Source organism: Brachycentrus maculatus, unplaced genomic scaffold, assembly GCF_059751285.1.
Source record: "Brachycentrus maculatus isolate JH-2025_06_01 unplaced genomic scaffold, ASM5975128v1 h1tg000122l, whole genome shotgun sequence".
NCBI lineage: Eukaryota > Metazoa > Arthropoda > Insecta > Trichoptera > Brachycentridae > Brachycentrus > Brachycentrus maculatus.
The window spans coordinates 235,961-259,002 of record NW_028280875.1 but is presented as its reverse complement, the minus strand read 5'-3'; the positions used below and the strand labels follow the sequence as shown (position 1 = coordinate 259,002).

At 33.7% G+C, this 23,042-nt stretch overlaps 3 protein-coding genes across 3 annotated transcripts in view; 1 reads left to right on the top strand and 2 right to left on the bottom strand.

The window, feature by feature from the left end:
• LOC148309468 (uncharacterized) overlaps positions 1–478 on the bottom strand; it is a 37,574-nt gene extending 37,096 nt beyond the window's left edge. Inside the window, exon 1 of the mRNA XM_088259982.1 lies at positions 368–478. The gene's annotated coding sequence lies outside the window, so the exon portion shown is untranslated. The remainder of the gene's footprint in view (positions 1–367) is intronic.
• Positions 479–3,735: 3,257 nt separating this feature from the next.
• On the bottom strand, positions 3,736–15,208 carry YL-1 (Vacuolar protein sorting-associated protein YL-1). Its single transcript, XM_088259984.1, has 10 exons — positions 15,120–15,208; positions 13,980–14,122; positions 12,868–12,997; positions 9,415–9,529; positions 6,938–7,120; positions 6,441–6,516; positions 5,759–5,980; positions 5,563–5,646; positions 5,002–5,166; positions 3,736–4,645 (listed from the first exon to the last, which is right to left on the bottom strand). The coding sequence occupies exons 2-10, from the start codon at positions 14,111–14,113 to the stop codon at positions 4,450–4,452; spliced, it is 1,305 nt and encodes a 434-aa protein (XP_088116110.1). The 5' UTR covers positions 14,114–14,122; positions 15,120–15,208; the 3' UTR covers positions 3,736–4,449.
• A 1,314-nt stretch (positions 15,209–16,522) lies between these two features.
• The window catches only part of Sbf (SET domain binding factor), a 66,247-nt gene continuing 59,727 nt past the window's right edge, over positions 16,523–23,042 (top strand). Inside the window, exon 1 of the mRNA XM_088259980.1 lies at positions 16,523–17,044. Within this exon, the coding sequence (XP_088116106.1) occupies positions 16,954–17,044 (91 nt within the window). The 5' untranslated portion in view covers positions 16,523–16,953. The remainder of the gene's footprint in view (positions 17,045–23,042) is intronic.

The following is a 23,042-nucleotide window of genomic DNA, read 5'->3' as shown; positions in this document are numbered from 1 at the left end:
TGAAACAAATTCTTCAGCCTTTCTTAAAATGAATAAAAATTCATTTCATTTCCATGGAATAAACAAATAAACACAACCAAAACAATTTTGACAGTTCTTGTGCATGCTTTTGAAAAGGAATTGGCTAATCATTACGCCGCTTCCCGCGGAAGTAGGCAGAGAATAGAACGCCACACCAATCTGTCTGCTAACAATCTTCTCCTCTTCCACATTCATGCGTCTCCTCATACATTAACCGCTGATTATTCCGACTCCCGACCTGAGCACTTTCAAGTAATTGAAATACTTTATGTAAACTTTTAATTGCACAATACTACGGAACTGAGCATTATAAAATATTAACGATATATGGAAAATAAAATGTTACCTAAAAAAGGACATAAACAATAATGTTATAAGAAAGGTAGTAATAAATATAAAAATCCCATCAACAAACGCAAAAACAAGTCCACAGATAAAAAATATACGAGAAAATGACAGATGAAATTCAATGTTGCCAAAGGAGATTTTTTTCTTTTTCTTCGTGTTTATGGCTCTTGAACACATCATTTAGAAGAAAATTTTATATATTGAGGAGATACATAATATTGGAATCTATCTACTGTCATGATACTAAACGTTCGTTTAAAATTATTTTACGAAAATAAGCATAGTTTCATTCTTTTCATTTGAGAATCAGTTTTTTTTATATTTATTTTTTCCCATGATTAGTCTGTGTTGAAAACTCTGAGTCAGAGTTTCTTGGTTCAAACACATTTTAGTTGAAATAATTATCACAACATGATTCTTGTTTGGTAATTGTCCGCTTAGGCCTACAAAAAGAGTATGAAATCAAAATATTTCTTAAAATAATAAGAACATAAATTTTTCTCTGTAAAAAAATAAATAAAATAAAAGCTGTCCGGTAGTATCAATATAAATATTAACTTCAATTCGTTATTTTAAAAATTTTCAATGTTTTTTGGTATTGTGTTGTTGTGAATTAATATGTTAATATGCTATATAAATAAATTATTTTTACAATCATCTTTTGGGTTACACCGTGTTCCTATCAAAAGTTTAGCAGCCATTTCAGGGTGCGATAATACTGAGATTCAACACTAACCGTGCTTATCCTTTTGGGAATACGATTACATGGTTGTGTATGTAGTTTGTCCAAAAAATCGAAATTGATAGTGTTTCTGTTTCACAGAAATACTAATTCAGCAGAATTAAGATTTACAAAACTTGTGTCCGAGCCATCATGACGCATGGAATCGAAAGTAGAGCGGACACCGTTGGCACAAAAAAACATGTTAAGAGTGTCAGAAATGAAGACTCTAAGAAGCGTATCAGGCAAGAGTCTTCGAGATAGAATAAGAAACGCCAGGAGCAGGGAAATATGCGAGATCGAAGATGTTGTTAGGTGGAGAAGGCAACGAAGGAGACATGGTATGCGCATGTGAGGAGAATGGAATCATCCAGATTCCCACACATCGCACTGTACGGCCAACCCCATGGTACTCCGTGGACTCCCGGACAGACCACCAAAGAGATGGGTCGATAGCTGGGAATTGACATCGCAGGAGGCTGATCCCTTTTTTAAAAAGGTCACAAGGCCTACAACAAGATGAAGAATTGTCATAATCCTGGCTTGATGAGTCTTCTGGCTTGGCGCTGTATAGCTGCCGGCCGAAGCTGCTCCATAAGTTTAAATTATTCCCCCGGATATTTGCATCTAAAGTCCATAATTTTTTGCATATTTATAAATATAGTGATTTGTGATAAATTAAAAAAGGTAAAAGTGAAAAAAGTTTTAAAGTTTAGCTGTTATTTGCGAAAAATGCATCAATAATGCATCACTTTAATGCAACTCAAGTTAGCTTGTTGCGTGATTTGGTCCATTTCCGAGAAAAGAACCGTTTTCAAGAGAAGTGCTCTCGAAAAAAAAACACGCGTTAAATGTATCCCTACGAACATGTCAATACAGTGAATACAATAGACATAGCGACCAAAAAACATGTGCTTACATGATGTAAATAAAATGAATAAAAAATGCCAAAAATTGTGTTTAAAAGTTTATAGGGTCCCTTGCCCTAAGTATTTTGCATGACCCGATCAATAATTTGCAATTTGTTCACATTAGAAATCTACATACCTGGAGGACATGTTCGGACGTCAGGAAGTCAAAGAAATTACGAGCTTATCAGGATGTATTTAACCCCTTACCGCATACTGGCTCATATATGATCCAAAATAATCTTTCGCCATAAAAAACAACAAAATAATCAAATATTTCTTGTTTCTGGCAATAATACTTAAGTTTTATCTATAATCTGCATTACTAGTTGTCAAACTTCTTGCTAGATGTATCTGATTGTACTAGATGTGCGTTCGACTGTTTCCAACTGTCGGTTTATGATTTTCTGCACAAACGTGATATTCAAAAGTGTTTTTTTTTTAAGTTTTTTGTTTGTAAAGCGCTATAAAATTTTTATTACACTGGTGTAATATTATTTTCATCGGCTAAGTAATAAAATGATCACTTTTATAAAAAATTATGGATAATATTGTGTAAAATGTTTTTGGTCCATATATGGTCCATCATGCAGCTAGTCAAAAAAAAAATGCACATACGGTCAAATAAGTTATATAATGCCAATAACCAAGTTAAGTGTATTTTTATCGATTTTAATTATTATTTAAATATGGACGCTCGTAATTTCTACAACACTACAAAATATGCAAGAGAAATACCAAAGAACGGTTTTTACAGCAAGGATGATGTGTCAGATAATGAGGATTACCCCCAAATGAGTACTCCCAAAAATGTAATTATTCTAGAAAGCGATGAGAGCAGTTCTGATGAAGAAAACGAAGTCCAAGAAGCTCCTTCAACTTCTGCTACCAAGAAGTTTGTGTAGGGAAGTCGAAATATGCGTAAATCACCAGATGATATTGCATTTTTGGAAGATCTAGAGTTTCCAAATGACTTTGACGATATAGATTCTCCTTTTCAATTTTTTAAATATTTTTTTGAAGACGACATCTTGGAATGATAGTTTTGGAATCACGGTTGTACTCGACAAACCAAAGACCAGACATTTCAATCGTATTGTCGAAAAATGATATAGAACAATTCATCGGAATATGATGATGTCTATAGTACAGTTACCCTCTATACGTCATTATTAGAATCCTGATCTAGGTAACCCATTAATTTCCGAAACCATGACGTGCAATAGGTGGGAGGAAATCAAAAAAATGTCTGCATTTTGCCGACAACTCTGTAATGGCAACTCCAGATTCTCCAGATTTTGACCCTCTTTACTTTCGTAAAGAGGGTCAAAATCTCCTAATCGGCCAAATTTTTTAGGCTGATTCTTTCTTTGTCATCTGCAAAAAATGCAAAATAAACTTATGTCTGAATAAAGACAGGAATTGCTGTACAAATTTTCATGAAGAATAGCGGTTTTCAATTCCAAGCCATGTCATGTACTCCAGTATTTTTTTTACTACAACTGCATGGCGTGCCAGATTTGGACCAAAATAATTTTTTGTATTTTATATAGGTAAAAATAATTTTTTTGAAAATCAAAAAAATACATGTCTTTTTTTTTCATAATTTACACATCATATATTTTTTTTACAAGTTTTAAAAAAATCATGCAGTAAGGGGTTAAAGTGTTTTATTCTCTACCCACCCCAGGAGGAATATGGGGTAGTAACAATCATATAATAATAAAAAACTAAACATCCGATAAAAATATTTATTTTTAAAAAAGGTACATGATTTTATTAATGTGAAATACATACATTAAATTACACATAGGACTTCCTTGTTTTTTTTTACACGGTTTTTAAATACATAACTACATACATAGCTCACAAAAACATGATTACAACACGATCGATATGAGAATTTTTGTTTAAGTCTAGTAAATTTGAAAACAGATTATTACACAGCCTCTGGATCTCAAGTGATGAAAGTGATATCGTACCAAATATGTAATACTGAAGAAAATACAATGATTAATAAATAAGATACCCTGAAATGTTTATATAAGGAAACCTATCCGCTATTTATGTATTATCCTGGACTGGTACCTTAAGCGGAGGGCTGATCACCTTTCCTTCATGTGTCAACGATCATGACAACACTGTGTTTATATGATGCAGTACCCTACGCACTACTGGGGTGCATATAAGGGTTTAGAAGAAGAAGAGAATTACGCATTGTGTGGAACTTATCCACAGTGTAAAAAAAGAGTCCATGTTTTCTTGATTTAATTGAATTCATTCATAAATTCCGCACATAAAATGATTTAATATGATGATTTACAGTTGATTAGAATTTCATGAGCTGAAAACCAATTAGCAGTTCAAGTGACATTATAAGGGTTATTATAAGTAGCATGATAAGGAAGAGCCGTTATTTTACCATTTGGTTTAACTCCTATGGTTTGATTACTACGCATATTTGGATACAATGTGTTGCGGGGCGTTCCTGTTGGCCTGATACCAAGTGAACCACTCCGCGACATCGGGTCTGGATTGGTTTCCTCGCTTCTCTAGAAGTTGGTAATAAGCTTCGCGGAGAATTTTAAAGGCTTCGACGCAGCTGTAGGGCAGGTTTGTGACGGGATCGATGTAGCGCGCCGGTTGTCTAAAATAATATAATAACATTCTTGAACAAGTTTGAGTGCAGACTGTTTAACCCAGCGCCTTTTAGAACTTGTAAAACAGTTTCACGGTACTACTAAAGTTAGGTCATGGTTTACATTGTATATGAGAGTAGTGTTAACAAGTTCAGCGCTATCTAAAATCAAACTTGTTTTATTGTTTACTATGCATTATATTAAAATGCTAACTTGGCATTCTCTTCGAGGAATTTTCATTTACATGCGAATATATGAAATGCTACCCCAAATTTGTAATCTAGTATTATTCAGATTTATTTAAGTAATTACCATTCAATTACCAAAATAAATAATCAAGATATTTGGTTATCAAAATGCTTACTTTGTGACAGCGCATAGCCTCGTCTTCACTTTAGGGGGTGGCTTCTTGGGGAATATCTGACTGAATGCCTTGTCGTGCACATCATTTATAAAGGTGATTACAGTTCTCTCAAACTTTTTGCTGTCCTCCGCTTTGGCTGTTGGATTTTTCTCCATCTCTTCAGAACTGAAACGATTGTGTTTTTGTTGGGTAATATGTATATCCAAAACTAAACAAGGTTTATTGGATTGAATTCTATATGTTAATACGTGACGCATTTTGTCTTATTAAGACATTATCAAACACGAAATAATAAGACGAAACGCGTCACGTATTAACATTTAGAATTCAATCCAATAAACCTTGTTTAATTTTGGATATATTACCCAACAATTCAATATGGAATTCTACCATCTGTCTGCAGTTACAATAAATATATTGTGTTTTTATTCTAGTTATTAAAGAAAATACAAAAATAGGAAAGCTACCAAAAATTTGCACATTATACACTGATGTCTACTACATGAAAAGTTTATTAACAATAAAACGTAAAATATTTCATTAATTATATTTAATTCTTACTCTGGGATTTCTTTAGAGTCCGATGTCTCTTTTGTTTCTTGCAAATCTTTCATAGATACATCTTGTACAGATTTATTCATTTCACTAAAAACAACATCACAAAAAATATTTGTGAAAAATGGTAAGTATTATGTAAGTACATAAATGTCAGCTTATATCATAAAACGCAATTAAAATGTCAGGTATAAGAACGCACCTGTTCTCCGGCAAGGCAATGGCATCTTCGTCAGGTTTGATATCGCAAATTTCTTTCTTGATTTTAACCTCTGGTTTCTCTTCGGCGTCGGCATCGGCAGTATCCACGTCCATTTTTTCCACCTTCACAGATTCTTGGGTCTCTTCGACGCCAACATTTTCAGTTTCAAAGTCGGTAGATGATAATACGGTTACTAAGGGATTGACGGTGAACGAGTGATATCTGTAAAAAATTGCATTATTTATTTTTTCGCTGTGGAAATTTCAGTAAGAATGTATAAATGCTAATCGATTTGACATAATTTCCAGCATCAAATAAGCTAAGGAATTATTTTTTGAAGTACATAATTGATGAATATTGTTAATTTGAAATACTCACTGCGTCCCAAACGTGGGGCCATACGCTATCTGACCTGGTATTTTATGGCCCCACGGTTAGGGCGGTACACACCGAGAGGTTAATAGAGCGAAAATAGTAATTTGACAGAAGCTTTCGAGTGCAAAATTGGCATCTAAAAGTTTGGTTCCCGCCAATTACAGATACAATTATATTTTTCTACATGTCTTAATCAATATTCTCACTTTACTTCCCCATCCTACCTCTCTTATGCCTCCGGAGAAGTTCCTATTATGAGACTATGTAGGTTTTTCTAAAACAAAAACTTTATATATAATATACAAACCTTATGTAAGGGCCATCCAATTTTCTTTTTGATGGGCGAGTTATTTTTTTCTCTAATTCTAATCGCTGATAACGTTCTGGAAAATAAAAAATAATATTACACCAATAAATTAAAAATACAGAGTGGAGTTTATTTTTAGTAGATATATTCTCAATTTTTTAAATACCGGTTATTTTTAGTATTTCCTACTTGTATATTCATGGTCGACATATCATTCCGTATTTTTTCATCATAGGAATAAGGATGATATATTTTACACATGCTTTACAAATGTTATTTCCTGTTATATATAAATATTTTTAAGATCAGAGGTGGTATTATAGGTACATATAAAAACAACAAATTCATTTGATATCATGAAATTGAACATAAAATTAACGGGCTTTTTTTTTTTTAAATAAATTCTTTTAGACTACTGTGAGCATACTGCATGTAACATGTCAAATCGCCTGTCAAACTTTTTAAAATGAAATGTATGTTTAAAACAAAATTCTCACCCAAACTCTTGATATTCTCCTTCTCCGTGATGGCCGCCTCCGCAAGTCTCTCTTCTTGCGTGGGCTCCCGAGCCTCTTTCACCGTTTTCTTTACTTTTCCTTTCTGAAGTTCCGTCCTCACTTTCAGCCTTTCCAAAGTTTCCGCTGATTTGACAGCGGTAGATTTCCTTGTAGACTTTCTTTCTGGAAAGCAAAGTAAACGAATAGGTATACTTAACAATAATGAGGTTCTCTAGATTCCAAAGTCAAAAACCAGATTTGGTCTGGATACTAATATACAATATATGTGTTGCCTACTTTCAAAATTCGCCAGATCCAATTTTATAATATATATCGTAGTCATACAGGAGAAAGTGACCAACTGCAGTTTTTACAAAAACGTGATTATTAACTATTTGACATCTTACTAGCTTAGTACTGCCCTGAAAAAAGTCCCAGAGTGATTTTAAACTTGGAAGTATAATATTTTGACTTGTTAAAAATGACTAACTGCATTGATGTTTATTTTCTTTACAAGCAAAAGTGACCAAGTGACAGTTGGACATTATTGTTTCTTGTAACAATTTTCAACGCCATGAAGTTAGTTAAAGTTTTGTATGAAACATTTGACATTTAAATGTTTCTAGACAAACAAAGTGACTAAATTCGAAGTCAAATGGCCAGTAGAGGTAAATTATTGATGAAAATGTGTAAAAATCAAGAAAGAGTTATCCATATAATGTACATGAATTAAGATATGTTAGATCTCAAATATATGTTAGATTTGACGGTATGTTAGATCTCAAATCTTCTTCTAACCCTTATCCGCACCTAATGGTGCGGATAAGGATTAGATTGATGCAGTGTATCTTGATCGTTACTTACATGAAGGCAAGGTGATCACTCCTGCGCTCAGGGACCAGTCCAGGGTAATATGAAATAAATATTATTGTGTAAAATCACTAATATTTATTTTCAACCCCCCCTGGGAATCGAACCCGGGACCTCCAGCACGGTAGCTAAACACGCTTACCATTACACCACGGAGGCATACACAGATCTCAAATCACAAATCAGCCAAAAACATGACGAAAAACCCGATAAAAATGAAGACAGCGAAATTGTTTCATGGCTGCAAATTAAATGCTTGCGATATGAGTACACTAGACCAGGAAAAAGTATGTATTAGTTTTCGTATAACGAAGATTTTAAAATCCTGTCAGTATTTGGGTGAGGATTTTCAGTATTTTTTCCTCCATTAAATTATTTATACAAAGAAGAACTAAGAAAAATAAGAAAGATTTGCTGGTGATACTGGTGCAATTCCACGGGAATAGTATGGGGGGCACAGATCACTTTATCTCAATATTAAAGAAGACAGAGCACCAGAACCAAACTTTAGGATACATTTCTGAATCTGAGTCGGAATAATACTTCTTTACTTTTTGTATATTTAATAAAAAAAAAATTATGTTAATTAAAAAAAAAATGTTATGTTACCAGCTAATTTATATTCCAAAAAAAAGTTTTTTCTTTAAATAAATTAATAAAATAAAATGGAAAAATAAATAAAAATAAAATAATTTTTTTACTGGAAAAAGTGACCAACTGCTTTAAGTAATTTTAAAAACTTTGGGATAAAAATTTTCTAAAATAATAATTACTCATTTCAATATTAGCAAATATCTCTTTTGACACAAAAATAATCACAATCGTAAATACATTATTTCTTTGTTTTTAATTGATGACAAAAGTGTTAAAACGGTTAAATGGCCCTACTGAACATTTTACGTTTTGTCAGTTGGTCACTTTCTCCTGTATGACTACGATATACTCTATCGGAATGCCAATTGGGGGTTTTATTGTTTAAAATATTTATATACATACTTGAAAACCCTGCTAAAAATACGTAAAATCAGCGTAGTATTACAAATTCCGCTATATTCATGGATCTTGCCTTCTGACCAAATCGGCCAATCAGAGAGGGGGGATAGGTCAAAAATTAAAATGACGTCATTATCGGTTTATGTCTTCTGTTTTTTTTTTTTAATAGTTAATAATTTTCTAAAAAAATGGGAAAATTCTCTATTTCAAAATATTTTATCTAAAAATAGACAAACTTTTAAACATAAATGTCACCCGGAGAATTTTGCATTTTTTGTAAAATCGACTTACATAGATCTGGCGGGTTTCGAAAGTAGGCGACACATATCAAAGATTGAAGACCGATTATATTAATTAACTTAAGAGTTTTCATCCATCGATGGCAACCCTAAAGTTTATATTGAAAAATGGAAAGGTTTAAGTCACTTTGAATACATGGATAAAACATTTGAAATATTGAGTAATATTGCTATCAATCATAGGACTTCCATTTCTCATCTCGATAACTCCTTCGTTTATTATAAATAATTATTTAAGGTAATGAAACTTTATAACGGTTTACAACACGGAATTGAAATAATCTAAAACCAAGTTGTTAAGAACTTAAGAATTACCTGATGCAGATTTTTCTAAAATACTTGTGTCCTCAACTGAAGCGGTGTTTTTTTTTCGATTTCTCGGTTTTTCATAGCTTTTCTTGACGGGTTTCGGTTTTGCCTTGGCTGGTTCCTAACATACACAAAAATGCTTTTAGTATAAATTATAGTAATAATAGTTAGGAAGACTTGCGATCCACACTGCTGAAGCCGGCGGATCGGGCGCGAACTCAGAGCCTCCGACTCAAAGTCAACCATTCTGCGGCACCACAACCAAACTCAAATTGAAAGAGAATTAAGCAAAAAATCGTAGCACAAGTGTCTCGAAAAAAACTTTGATCAATAAATTTTTTGTGGCATTACTCTAACAATATATGTCCCCTCTCCTGTAACACCATTCACTGGACATAGGGTAGACACAAGGAGCTCAAAAATACACTTATTTTACTAAGACCTCCAGATTTATATTATCCACTGACACTTCGTGATGGAATTGCATTTTAATATATTATTAGATTAAAACCAATATTTTTAGCTTTTTCCACTTTATTTTTATTTGACCAGCGACCGGGTTTCGTCGTTAGCGACATCATCAGTCTTTTGATGTCGGTATAGACGAAACCCGGTCGCTGGGCAAATAAAAATAAAGTGGAAAAAGCTAAAAATATTGGTTTTAATCTAATAATATATTAAGACCTCCAGTTTTGGCACTGTATATATAACAAACAGTATGGCATAGTTGAGCAGGCACTCAACTGCAAATTTGTGTTGCGGGTTCGATTCCTGACAACAATTGCAAAATGAATTCGAGGAATTATTTTTTAAAATAACGCTGGGTGCTACTGACCAGAAGCAATTTATAAGACAATAGACTATAATTCTAGGCATTTACAGGGCTTACAACCTACAACCTGGCATCGCGTCACCCTGTCATATTCTGGTGTAGACACCAGAGAAATAATAAATGTAGAAACAATTTCGATAGAATGTTCCTTCTAACTCACGAGTGAATTGGTGCCTGCAGATTAAATATATGGAGAAGCGAACCTCACACAAGTGTATTAAGTGATCACTTAACCGTTTGATTGCCGATTGTCGATTTTCGTCGATTCGTGTTTTAACGAAGATTGCCGATCGTCGATTTCCGTCGATTGCGTCAGTCGTGCTCTGATTCGCGCGTACGTAGGGTGTGGTGCTGCGGCGTTGGTAAATATTATTCTAATATTATCTTAATAGTTGTAAGATCGTAGTAAACCGTTTAAATTTCAGATTCATTTATTATTTTTTTATTTTAGTTAATTTAAAAAACATAATGTCGAGCGCGTCCTCTGAAATGTCTGATAGCGGGAGCGACGATTTCCACTCCTCTAATTCAAGTTCGAGTAAGAGTAGCTCTGGTGAGAGTGATGTCATATCCGTGTTTCCCAACCGCAGGATGCGAATTTCCAGTAATTCTTCTGATCGTGACCAAGAAATGGAGAGTAACACCAGAAATTACTCATTTACAAATGTACCTCCCGGAACCAATTTTTCTACCGAAAATTCTCATTTTTTCGAAACGCCTGGACTTCGGGATCCTCCTCCGCGTGATTCCAAACCTATATCATATTTTGATTTATTTTTTAATGTCATTCTGTTAACAACGATAAAAAATGAAACCAACAAATATGCCCAACAATTTCTTGAAAACTCTTCTGACACTTTACGAAACAAATCACGTGCAAAGGCTTGGAAACCGGTGTCTGTATTGGAATTGAAGGCTTTCATAGCGGTCATACTTGAAATGGGTATTACACGACGACCGTCAATTGTTTCCTACTGGAGTACAGATTCGAGGGGCATACCATGGTTCAAACAAATGTTCTCAAGAAACCGATTTCAGATAATTTTGAAATTTTTTCATCTAATTGATAATTCCACCTTGGCTCCATCCAATCATCCAGACTACGACCCCTGTGCAAAATTCAATATGATAGTTGTCCATGCCAATGAAGTTTTCCGACGCCATTATATCCCTAATCGCCAGCTCTCTATTGATGAGTCATTGGTAGGGACTCATTGCCACTCAAAAATCAAACAATATCTCCCCAACAAAAAACACCACAGATGGGGAATAAAGTTTTGGATGTTATGCGACTCCATAACCCATTATTGCTTGGCATTTTTTTGTTACCGAGGAGCAAAATTAGAGCAAGACAAGGATGATACAAAAAAATTTGGCCTTGGCCATGTTGTAGTAATGAATCTGTTAAAAATTGGTAACTACCTGGACAAAGGTTATCATATTTTTGTTGACAATTTTTTTACAAGCATTCAACTGGCTAAGACTTTATTGGAAAGAATTACGTATATTACAGGAACCATCCGTCGAAACAGGAAATATATACCACGTGAGGCACAAGTGTCTCAAGTTGGAAAACCTAATTATTATAAAAGTGACGACATTCTTCTCTGTTCATTAAAAAAACCAAAAAACACCCGGTCATCCTAATTTCTACAAATAGTAATACGAGTGGCGTCACAGTGAAAAAATATAGGGGTTCATACGAAACGCAAACAGAAAAACCACAGATGATTCATGAGTACAATAAATACATGGGCGGAATAGATGAGTCTGATAAAATGTTGTATGTATATTTAGATGAAAGAAGAACATTGAAATATTGGAAAAAGGTAACATTTAACATTTTTGGAAGAATGGTTTTAAACGCATATATAATATATTCAATCAATAATGAAGGCAAAAAAATTTCAAGACACGAGTTCACATCAAAAATAATTGAATCGATTGAAAGGGAATGGTTACCTACAAAAAAAAAAGCTGAAATTTCTTCAACAATTTTATTCCATAAATCCAAACTGCAGAAGCTTCCAGGAAAGAATTTACGTCGCTGTGTGGTCTGTAGTAATAAAGATGGTGCTGGGCTGCGTAGATCAACGACTATTTGTGCTTATTGTAAGAAGGGTGTCCACACGGCGTGTGCAGGAAAGCACAGTTGTTGATTTTCTTTTGTTTTTCATTTTTGTCTTTCTTTTTTTCTAAATAAAATACTGTATTCATTTATACAAGCGTTTTATTTCAAATATTTCAACATTCTTTAATAAAACACCGAAAAAATCATCAAAATTCATGAAAATTCAAAGAATTTATGGGGTTTTAAAAAAATATATAGTTTCATAAAAAATGATGTTTTTTTGGTGGCATTTTACAAGAAACTGTATGCATTTTTTGGCACTCAAACGGTTAAGCCCACTGATTGCAGTTTGTAAGCCCTGTAAATTATCAAGTCTGTCCAGACTTGCATAATCTCTTTCCTTAAATGGTGTCTCTGATGAGACAAACAAAATATATATTAAAAAATAATTTAATTCAACATTGCATGTCTAATGAGGATCTGTTAAGAGTCAGTGTATTTTATTTTAAACACTTTCGTTCAATTATACAAGGTTTAATAAAGCATAGTTACAGACCTTGTAAGCTCGGGTGTTGACAGATCGTTTCTTCTTTTGTTTATTCTCCGTTTCATTATCGGAGATCAGTTCATCGTCCTCATCAATACTGAAGTCTGAATCTACTTCATCCGCACCTTCAACACCTTGCCTAAATATGAGAAGGTATCAAATTGCAAATTGTATTACATAAATGGAATATTAAAGAGGAGACTCAGAAGCCACAAGGGGGTGTGTGAAGGTTGAATCCATTCATCTATTTTAATTCATATTTATGGTGAGTACACTCGATCACGGGAAGGATAATATAATTATAAGAAAAATGCAATATTCACACATTTCGGATGGGTGTTTTTTACGGTTGCGGACTGCTGGCGAAGGGATTTGATAATTATGTACATATAGCTAATACCTTAACAAAGGGTAAGGGATTGGTACATAATATTCATATAAAAACATTAAATATGTAATTACTTTACTTCAGACTTCAAAATGAGCTTAAGCATCAATAGACCGAACGGGTAAAAATACCTTCCCGTCCGAAGTGTGTTAAGAGCGAGTTGAATAAGTCCTTGAATGTTTTATCACAATTATTGTATCTTCTTATGGTACTGGAAGCACACGGTGATAAGGGACGGGATGACAAAAACACCAGCTCAGTAGCAAAGATCTATACTATCGATTTGCAGTATGAGAAGAGCAGAGGCGGAGCCAGTCTAGGCATGATCGAGTATTGTAACCTATCGAGTGAAAAGTCAAGACTGACAAATGCAGCGTGCAGCGATAGTCCAGGGATGACACTAGCTCTTGAAAGATGACCAGGAAGAGAGCGGGATCCAAAGTGGCGCCCGATTGAGTAAACTGAAAACTTTATGCCATCTCTAATACTAACCAGAAATATTATATGATTTCATTTCAAAATAAAATAAATATATACAAAAATAACAAAAAAATTATTTCATGTCTTTGCACTCTTCAATAACTTCCAGTATCTCTAGTATCGTTTATACCTTCTGCTAGATAAAAAGGTCACTATTTAAGATGGGACTTAAGTGGGAACTACAGCAGATACAAACAATTATGATATAACAAACTGCCCTCTGTGTGGAACAGTCCACACAGCATTAACTCACACATATTCCTTGTCTTCCACGGCCTCTTCGAAACCTCCGTAAGTAGTTTTATAGAAGTCATCTTCTTCTTCTTCATCTAGAAGTTTACTGATCTTATTTCCGGCATTGTGTCGACGTGATCGCTGGGCCGCCATTATTTAAACCTGAAGTAAACAAACTTGAAGTAAACACATGAAGAGCGAGAAAATTTTAAGCATCACAATGATAATACTTTTTTTTATTAAAAAAAAAGAGAAATATTTGTGTTTTCATGATTAACAAAAATACTTCACTTTCATACTATTTCTGTGAGCCTGAGCGGCTCATTATTAGAAATAGGTATCAAATTGTGGTAGAGTGGATTCGAACCGAGAAACTCTGACTTAAGATCCGCGACACTAACTACGGGACCATAACCCGACACATGCATACTGCATAAACAGGTCATGAAAACATTCTTTGCCATTTTAGTGCAAGATAATCTGATCTAATCTAACTGGTCTTCCACAATAACAAAATGGTTTGGCTATCAAACAAATGCATTTAACCCTTCCTTTCCGGTGATGTGTAACTTGTACACATTGCTTGTGATAACTTTAATATCTCGATAAAACTAATCGATAATGAGTTCAAATTTTAAGTATTCCTACATAATACATTTACGCATTGAATGAAGTTTTTTAAACAATTACCACTTATCGGGCACATTATAAAGATATTTTGTGAGAATTCGGAAAAAAAACATGTGTATTGACTACGCGGCACCGGAACGTGTGGATTTTTTGGCCATGAGGGGAAGGTGAAACAAATTCTTCAGCCTTTCTTAAAATGAATAAAAATTCATTTTATTTCCATGGAATAAACAAATAAACACAACCAAAACAATTTAGACAGTTCTTGTGCATGCTTTTGAAAAGGAATTGACTAATCATTACGCCGCTTCCCGCGGAAGTAGGCAGAGAATAGAACGCCACACCAATCTGTCTTTGCTAACAATCTTCTCCTCTTCCACATTCATGCGTCTCCTCATACATTAACCGCTGATTATTCCGACTGAGCACTTTCAAGTAATTGAAATACTTTATGTAAACTTTTGATTGCACAATACTACGGAACTGAGCATTATAAAATATTAACGATATATGGAAAATAAAATGTTACCTAAAAAAGGACTTAAACAATAATGTTATAAGAAAGGTGGTAATAAATATAAAAATCCAATCAACAAACGCAAAAACAAGTCCACAGATAAAAAATATACGAGAAAATGACAGATGAAATTCAATGTTGCCAAAGGAGATTTTTTTCTTTTTCTTCGTGTTTATGGCTCTTGAACACATCATTTAGAAGAAAATTTTATATATTGAGGAGATACATAATATTGGAATCTATCTACTGTCATGATACTAAACGTTCGTTTAAAATTATTTTACGAAAATAAGCATAGTTTCATTCTTTTCATTTGAGAATCAGTTTTTTTTTATATTTATTTTTTCCCATGATTAGTCTTTGTTGAAAACTCTGAGTCAGAGTTTCTTGGTTCAAACACATTTTAGTTGAACTAATTATCACAACATGATTCTTGTTTGGTAATTGTCCGCTTAGGCCTACAAAAAGAGTATGAAATCAAAATATTTCTTAAAATAATAAGAACATAAATTTTTCTCTGTAAAAAAATAAATAAAATAAAAGCTGTCCGGTAGTATCAATATAAATATTAACTTCAATTCGTTATATTAAAAATTTTCAATGTTTTTTGGTATTGTGTTGTTGTGAATTAATATGTTAATATGCTATATAAATAAATTATTTTTACAATCATCTTTTGGGTTACACCGTGTTCCTATCAAAAGTTTAGCAGCCATTTCAGGGTGCGATAATACTGAGATTCAACACTAACCGTGCTTATCCTTTTGGGAATACGATTACATGGTTGTGTATGTAGTTTGTCCAAAAAATCGAAATTGATAGTGTTTCTGTTTCACAGAAATACTAATTCAGCAAAATTAAGATTTACAAAACTTGTGTCTGACCCATCATGACGCATGGAATCGAAAGTAGAGCGGACACCGTTGGCACAAAAAATATGTTAAGAGTGTCAGAAATGAAGACTCTAAGAAGCGTATCAGGCAAGAGTCTTCGAGATAGAATAAGAAACGCCAGGAGCAGAGAAATATGCGAGATCGAAGATGTCGTTAGGTGGAGAAGGCAACAAAGGAGAGATGGTATGCGCATGTGAGGAGAATGGAATCATCCAGATTCCCACACATCGCACTATACGGCCAACCCCATGGTACTCCGTGGACTCCCGGGCAGACCACCAAAGAGATGGGTCGATAGCTGGGTATTGACATCGCAGGAGGCTAATCCCTTTTTAAAAAAGGCCACAAGGCCTACAACAAGATGAAGAATTCTGTCATAATCCTAGCTTGATGATGCTTTAGAGTTTTAGAAAAAAAAGCAACACAACTCTCCCCGTTTTTTTTCTTCATTTTCCTACGTAAGAACCGTAAAACTTTTCATGTGAAGGGTTTACGTTTAATAAATCGGACAAGTGAATCGCTGTCACGGACAAGTGTTGGAAAAAAGTGATAGTGGTAAAATGGCGAGTTGATATGTGGACGGGGATTGTATATTTAATAGATTAATGGGTGTGGCAGACGATTAAATTAGTTTTTATTTAAATCCGAGTGTAGTTCGTGTTTCGTTACATATTTCGGCGAGTTATTTCCGTGAAGTTCTCTTTAATTAGACGCCCTAACCTCTTGCGAATAGAGTCTGTCAGATTGTGTTTTGAAATGTTTCCCGGGTGTTGTGTTTGATTTAATTCGGTTAGTGGTTAATAAAATAACGCGGTGTTCGCTATCTAGTAGTGCCATGCGTGTTTTATATTGAAATTATGGTTTTGGAAAATGTTGGACAATATTTGAGTGTGGAGTATAATGTTGTTTGCGGTGTCCGTGATCAAATTTCCTAATTATCTACATGGTGTTAGATGAAGAGTCCGGCCGCCTCGGGACATAAATTTGAGATGTCCAGACTAGCGGATTACTTTGTTATTGTAGGATATGATCGCGAAAAAGAAAGTAAGTTACGAGTTACGATTTTAATAAACATCTGTTTTTTTTAATTGGTTTATTGTCTCGTTCCATAGAGGAAATTCAATAAATAAATATGTACCTGAGGGCGACTTGTCGAATAAAAAACAAGTTTCGCAGGATATAAAATATAAAAAAAAAACTTTATCTTGGTGTATGTCAAAAATTAAAGTAACATGGATGTTCAATTATGTGTAGGATAGCGAATGTTTTTGTTCTAACCCTTATCCGGAACCCTATGTGCAAAGGGTACTAACTGCATTGTATCAATGTTTTCATGTCATCCTGATCGTCAATTACCTGAGCAAGGTGTTCAGTCTTTCTTTTCAGGTACCATTCCAGGGTAGTATTAAAAAATACAAGCGTCAAAAATCACGTGAATATATTTATTTTGCCCTCTCGGCAATCTTTCGGCAACAGCTCCCTGGACTTCCAACACGCTGGCTCAACACGTTACCAAAACACTATGGATAATGAATGTGACATAGTTTATAATCTTCACTTAAACCACCAGGTTCAAGTCCATAATTCTTTCTCAAAACTTCTTCGACGTGTGTTAACAGCTATAAATTATTTTGTTTTAGGAGGAAGCAAAAAATAATTTCTGAAATTTATTCAAAGATATCTTTAGGTAACCTCCAAAAATAACTTAGCGATAAAATCACTTTATATCTTTATAACTCAATTGTATTCTATTAAATAGTGATTTTAAAATAAAAATATTTTGTAATTCATGTTATTTAAAAATCGATTAGGACTTAAACAGTTCTGTTAAATGTTCCCAGGTAACTGTTTTTTATTATTGGATTTATAAAACAATTATCTTTTATGTAGAATTCATAAAATATATGCCTAAAGTCCCGATATGTGTCAGTACATATCGATATGTACATAATGCAATGTCCTATTTTGTTTTTTTTTATTACTGACAAATAAATTCATTAGATTTTTATATTTATTAGTACTTTTCTTATTAAATTATTATCTAAGTCCTTTTTAGGTAACATTCGAAGTTTACATACTTATATCGTTAATATTATATAATGCTCAGTCTTACGAGACTACGGTATTGCGCAATTAAAAGTTTACTTTAAAGTATTTCAAATACTTGAAAGCGGCCATGTGAGGAGATACATGAATGTGGAAGAGGCGAAGAATGTTTGCTAAGACAGAGTGGTGTGGCGTTCTATCCTCTCTGCCTACCTCTGCGGGAAGCGGCGTGATGGTTAGTTAGGGAGAACTGCCGTCGATGTAAATTTTCTCAGATGCAACTTGATAAAATGTCTTCGAAATGACTGCGAATTTTGTAAATCAAACCGATAAATTAAATATTTTTTACTAATTAAATGTAAATACAAATAAAAACCTTAAAAAAATTATACATGAAGTACTTATCGCTCACTCCTTTCAAGAACGTCATAAATCGAAAATTGTCAATTTTGAGTTGGGCATGTTTTCGGAATGCCCAGAAAATGTACTATATCTCAGCAAAAGAGGCATATTTTTAACTTAATATTTACCCGCTACAGAACAGAAAATGTTGTTTTTGCATTTGGAAGAAAAGGTATCGTTTAATATTTTTTTTGAATATACTAAATATTTATCCACTGCAGAAAAAACCGTCAGGTTTTACTAAAAAAGATCTGTTGCACAGTAAAAAGTTCAAAAAGTGGCTTGATATTTATTTTTAATAGATTGTGTTATATTTTTAAACATTTAAAAGGTTCTCCTGAAAAATCAAGTTTTTTGATTTATGACGTTCTTGAAAGGAGTGAGCGTTATGTCAAATTCGATATTCCTCACGAGAGAAAATAGATAGTCCGTTCAAAAATAATTAAAATAGTTTTTAAACCCGTGACTGTTCGATTATTGATTATTTTTAAAATTATAGTTTTATTACTACACATTTTTATGCATTCAATGCGTAGAATATAAATAATAATATTAAAAAAGTGGCCAAGTCGGAATGCCTGAATGTGACAAGTAATGTCATCGATCTGAAATAATTTGGTAATAGTGATATGGTAAGTTGATAGTCAATGAACCCCTTCTAATAATGGCTGCTGAAATCTCACTGTGGAAATGTAAGGACCTCGTGACCTCGTTGATTTAATTTAGATGATGTATTCTTCTCCTCCCACACATGGTTCCCCGATACCGCGACTTTGCTGGAGTCATCAATGCGAGGGTTGTGTCTATTATGACTATAAATCAAAACACAAATTATAATTTTACTGGATGTATTTATTTTTGTGACATTTCGCGAGTGCATTTTTAAACTGTTGAAAATACGGGTATACGTACTAAAAAAAAATTAAAGCAGTCAATAAAGTTAGGTTCTTGTAGATATTATGTGGTGGGTGGATTTTTGTAATGGTCAGCACGCTCGGCTACAGTACAGGAGGTCCCGGGTTCGATTGCCATGGGGGGGTCAAATAAATATAAGTGTTTTTTCACTCTAATATTTTTTCAATATTACCCTGGACCGGTACCTGAAGCGGAGGGCTGATCATCTTCCCTTCGTGTGTTAACGATCAAGATAACACTGCGTTTATGTGATGCAGTGCCCTATGCACCCTCGGGTGCGGATGAGGGTTTGAAGAAGAAGAAGAATATGAAGCATATTAGGGCAACTCCTCTAACTGTAACAATGGATCACCCGTTTTTTTAGCCTGGACCCAGACTGAAGTGAAAATCTTTAAAAAAAGTCAAATTCTATTAGACATAGGACCCGGTTTTAAATCCTGGCCCAGAGCAGTTACTTTTTCTGTAATGTGATGATTTCAGTTTTTCTTTGTATTTCTTAAATATATACATAAAAAATACTATTTAAATTTTATTTATACTAAATAAAATTTGTAAAAAAAGTTTTTGAAAAAGTTAAAAATGGCCAGCATTACTTCAGGTTTCTATCAAGGGCGAGACTGTCTTCCGGTCAGGGCTGGGGAGGTATTCTAGGGCGTACTAAAAAAAAACCTAGAAGACAGAAGATAAGTCTATATAAAAGGAAATGAAAGGAAATTCTGGCCATTTCCTTACCTCAGCCGATGGAAAATTTTAACAGGGGGGGCTCTAGACTGAAAAGGTTGGGAACCCGTGATTTGCGCTCTCCACACTGGAATAACAGGGTAACAGACTAATGAAGGACTCTGTACGCTCGTTATGAAATACTTGGCCATGAATTTTGATGGGAAGACTACTGTGCCGTATTGTGTAATCTTTATAATTGGAGTGGAGAGTGAATTTCGTTTACATCACAGTTCAGCGTCGGATAACATTGTGTTCACTGTATATTGATTATCACTTCATTGCTTCATTTCCTCTCGAGAAACCATTTTATTAAATAACAGAGACAAGCATCATGACAATATGAATTATAAAGACGAATTTATTTGATAAAAAAGTGCAAATTTTGGATGAAATTTATCTTTCTTCTCTGTCTTGTATACACTTAATGGTGCATAGGGCACTGCATCAGATTTACCACCACTATCTCGATTGTAAACAAGATTAATTAAGACCCCGAAAAAACATGTTATATCTCTTTTTTCAATACATTCTATGTAATATAATATTCCATGTTGAAATTTCTTTGTAAATTCTAATACATTTTTTAAATTACATATCTGAAGATGCAGGGAATTGGGTAAAAATTGCATATTGGTCATCCAGATATGTACCAAATATTTTAAATATTTTATTTGTTCAAACGTTACAATGCTGATAGTAAAACAAGTAAATTAATCGGTAAGATATATTTGTCCGCTTCGGTAGCGTAGTGGTTAGCACGTTTGGCTACCGTGCTGGACAGGCTCCGGGTACGATTCCTAGGGGGGCTAAAATAAATATTAGCGAGTTTTCGCTCTAATATTTATTTAATATCACCCTGGACTGGTCCTTGAAGCGCAAGACTAATACCGTGCCTTCACATAATTGACGTATATCGACGCATATCAACATAACACTGACTCGATGTGATTTAGTGGCCTTTGCACCATCGGGCGCGGACAAGGATTAGAAGAGGGACATACGTATATTTACGGTGCCTATGTAAGAATGAAGAATGAAAGTGCTGATTGGTTTATGTTCGTAGAAAATAACGGTGAAATATTTTTCTTAAGTGTTGACAGACAGAATGCTCCTTCACTCGAGGAATAGGAGCGCAGAAGTGGGTAGAGTAGGCGGAACCGATACCAGATACTAAAGTGCTGGTAGATGGTAAACATCACTGTCATTATGTGTAGATACCGCTTACTTCAATTTCAATTCAATACTTCATTTTTTACATCTTCGTTTTTTTTATTTGTTTTATTTAATATATTTACATTTTTAATTATAACATAACACATTTGAAACATTTATACATATGGAAATTTTTATATTTCGATTCGCTGTGCCTCTCCAAAAAAGAGACTGAGTTCTTGTGCTTGGAGAGGGACTCGTGGTTTAATGTTATATAATAAATAGTATAATAGTATTTTTTTGTATTTTTTCAAGATTTATATGTAATGAGCTTTAATTTTTTTCTTAAGTACCTATTTTTATATCATCTATTTTTAAAATTTCTTTAGGGAAAATGAAATGTTTAATTGCCTAATATTCGAAGTTTTGTTGAAATTGCTTAGTGTTGCATTTTGGAGTAGAAAAATCGTTTGAGAATCTCGAAGATAAACTTTTTTTTTTAATTCAAATAATTGTCACCCTTTTAGTATTTCAAAAATTGCGTTTTTTTTCATCATATCATATCAATTGAGATGGTCTTATTTTTTAGAATTTCATAAATAATGAACGTTTACACGATTATACCTATCATAATTTTAATCGCACGCGGTATTAGTCTGTCCGAAAATCATTTTGCATTAAGTGTGATTTTTGCTGGAATATTTGTATAATTCACCCTGGACTGACAAGTGGAGCGCAGGAAATCATTTATTAGCTTTGCTCTTCTAAAACAATATGGAAGGCTATTCTCACTTTCTTCCTCTGTTTCCTTTAAAAAATGACAGAAATATTTGGGTATCATTACGTATTTTTTAAATATTTCAGATATATACGCGGTACTTATTAGTAATTTTGTTAAAATGGCACAATGAAGTCGACAAGGATTTCCCGTTGAAAAATACACCATCAGTTAACGACTAAAATAATATTATGCGCGTACTTTGTTGCAAATGATTATCGCCGTTATTATTATTATTTAATTATGTTTTTATAGCTTTTTAGCAAATCAGATGTAAATTTTTCGTATCATATTTCAAAATATAAATAAAATTGTCTTTGTTCACTTTGGCAGTGTCTAAGTCACCCAAGTAACCTGTTATACTCCTGTTTCCACCTAGTGTTCCTCTTCCATTTCCTTTCCCTATATTGCATTGATGTCCTTCAATCTGAGCTCCTCATCTGTATTCTTTCAAATTATTCCGATTCTTAATCACGATTGAATTAACACCGTATCGATTCGATGCAGTGCCTTATGTAGAAGGGTGAAATAAATCAAATAGTATACATATATTTGCGGAAGCATAATTTATACTGTCCATTTAAGTACCTATCTACTCCTAGAAGTTATTATTAAGGTTTATCAAGTAGGGTATTCGCGACGGGGTGGGCGAGTTTTGAATGATTTGAGGGATTTTCGGCAATGGTCGTTGATTTTATATACGGAATGTTTGAAACATCAAGTTGAACAACGCACCCGCATGTACAAGCAGCAGTGGTAAATGATAATTCCTCCGCTCTAGTTCTATGTTCGCCTCCGAACTTGTCGAATGGCCGGCTGCTATTTGTTCATGTCCAAATGTGATTGACTTATCCCTCGTGATATCAAATTAAGTCCGATATGACATTATTTTTTTTTCTTCTTAGACATTTTTAATGGACATGCGAACGAAGTGGATAATTAACAAAATAATGCTGTTTGTATAGTTTTTGTTAATAAGCTATTAATAAAATTACCACACTAATTTTTATATAATACAATCTACTA

What these genes read in the sequence shown, in the direction of transcription:
- YL-1 (XM_088259984.1), bottom strand. Translation starts at nt 14,113, where the DNA reads ATGGCGGCCCAGCGATCACGTCGACACAATGCCGGAAATAAGATCAGT. An exon ending in GGAGAATATCAAGAGTTTGG is followed by an intron (nt 6,517 to 6,937) that starts GTGAGAATTTTG and finishes TTTATTTTCCAG; the next exon opens with AACGTTATCAGCGATTAGAA. An exon ending in AGGCTATGCGCTGTCACAAA is followed by an intron (nt 4,646 to 5,001) that starts GTAAGCATTTTG and finishes ATATTATTTTAG; the next exon opens with ACAACCGGCGCGCTACATCG.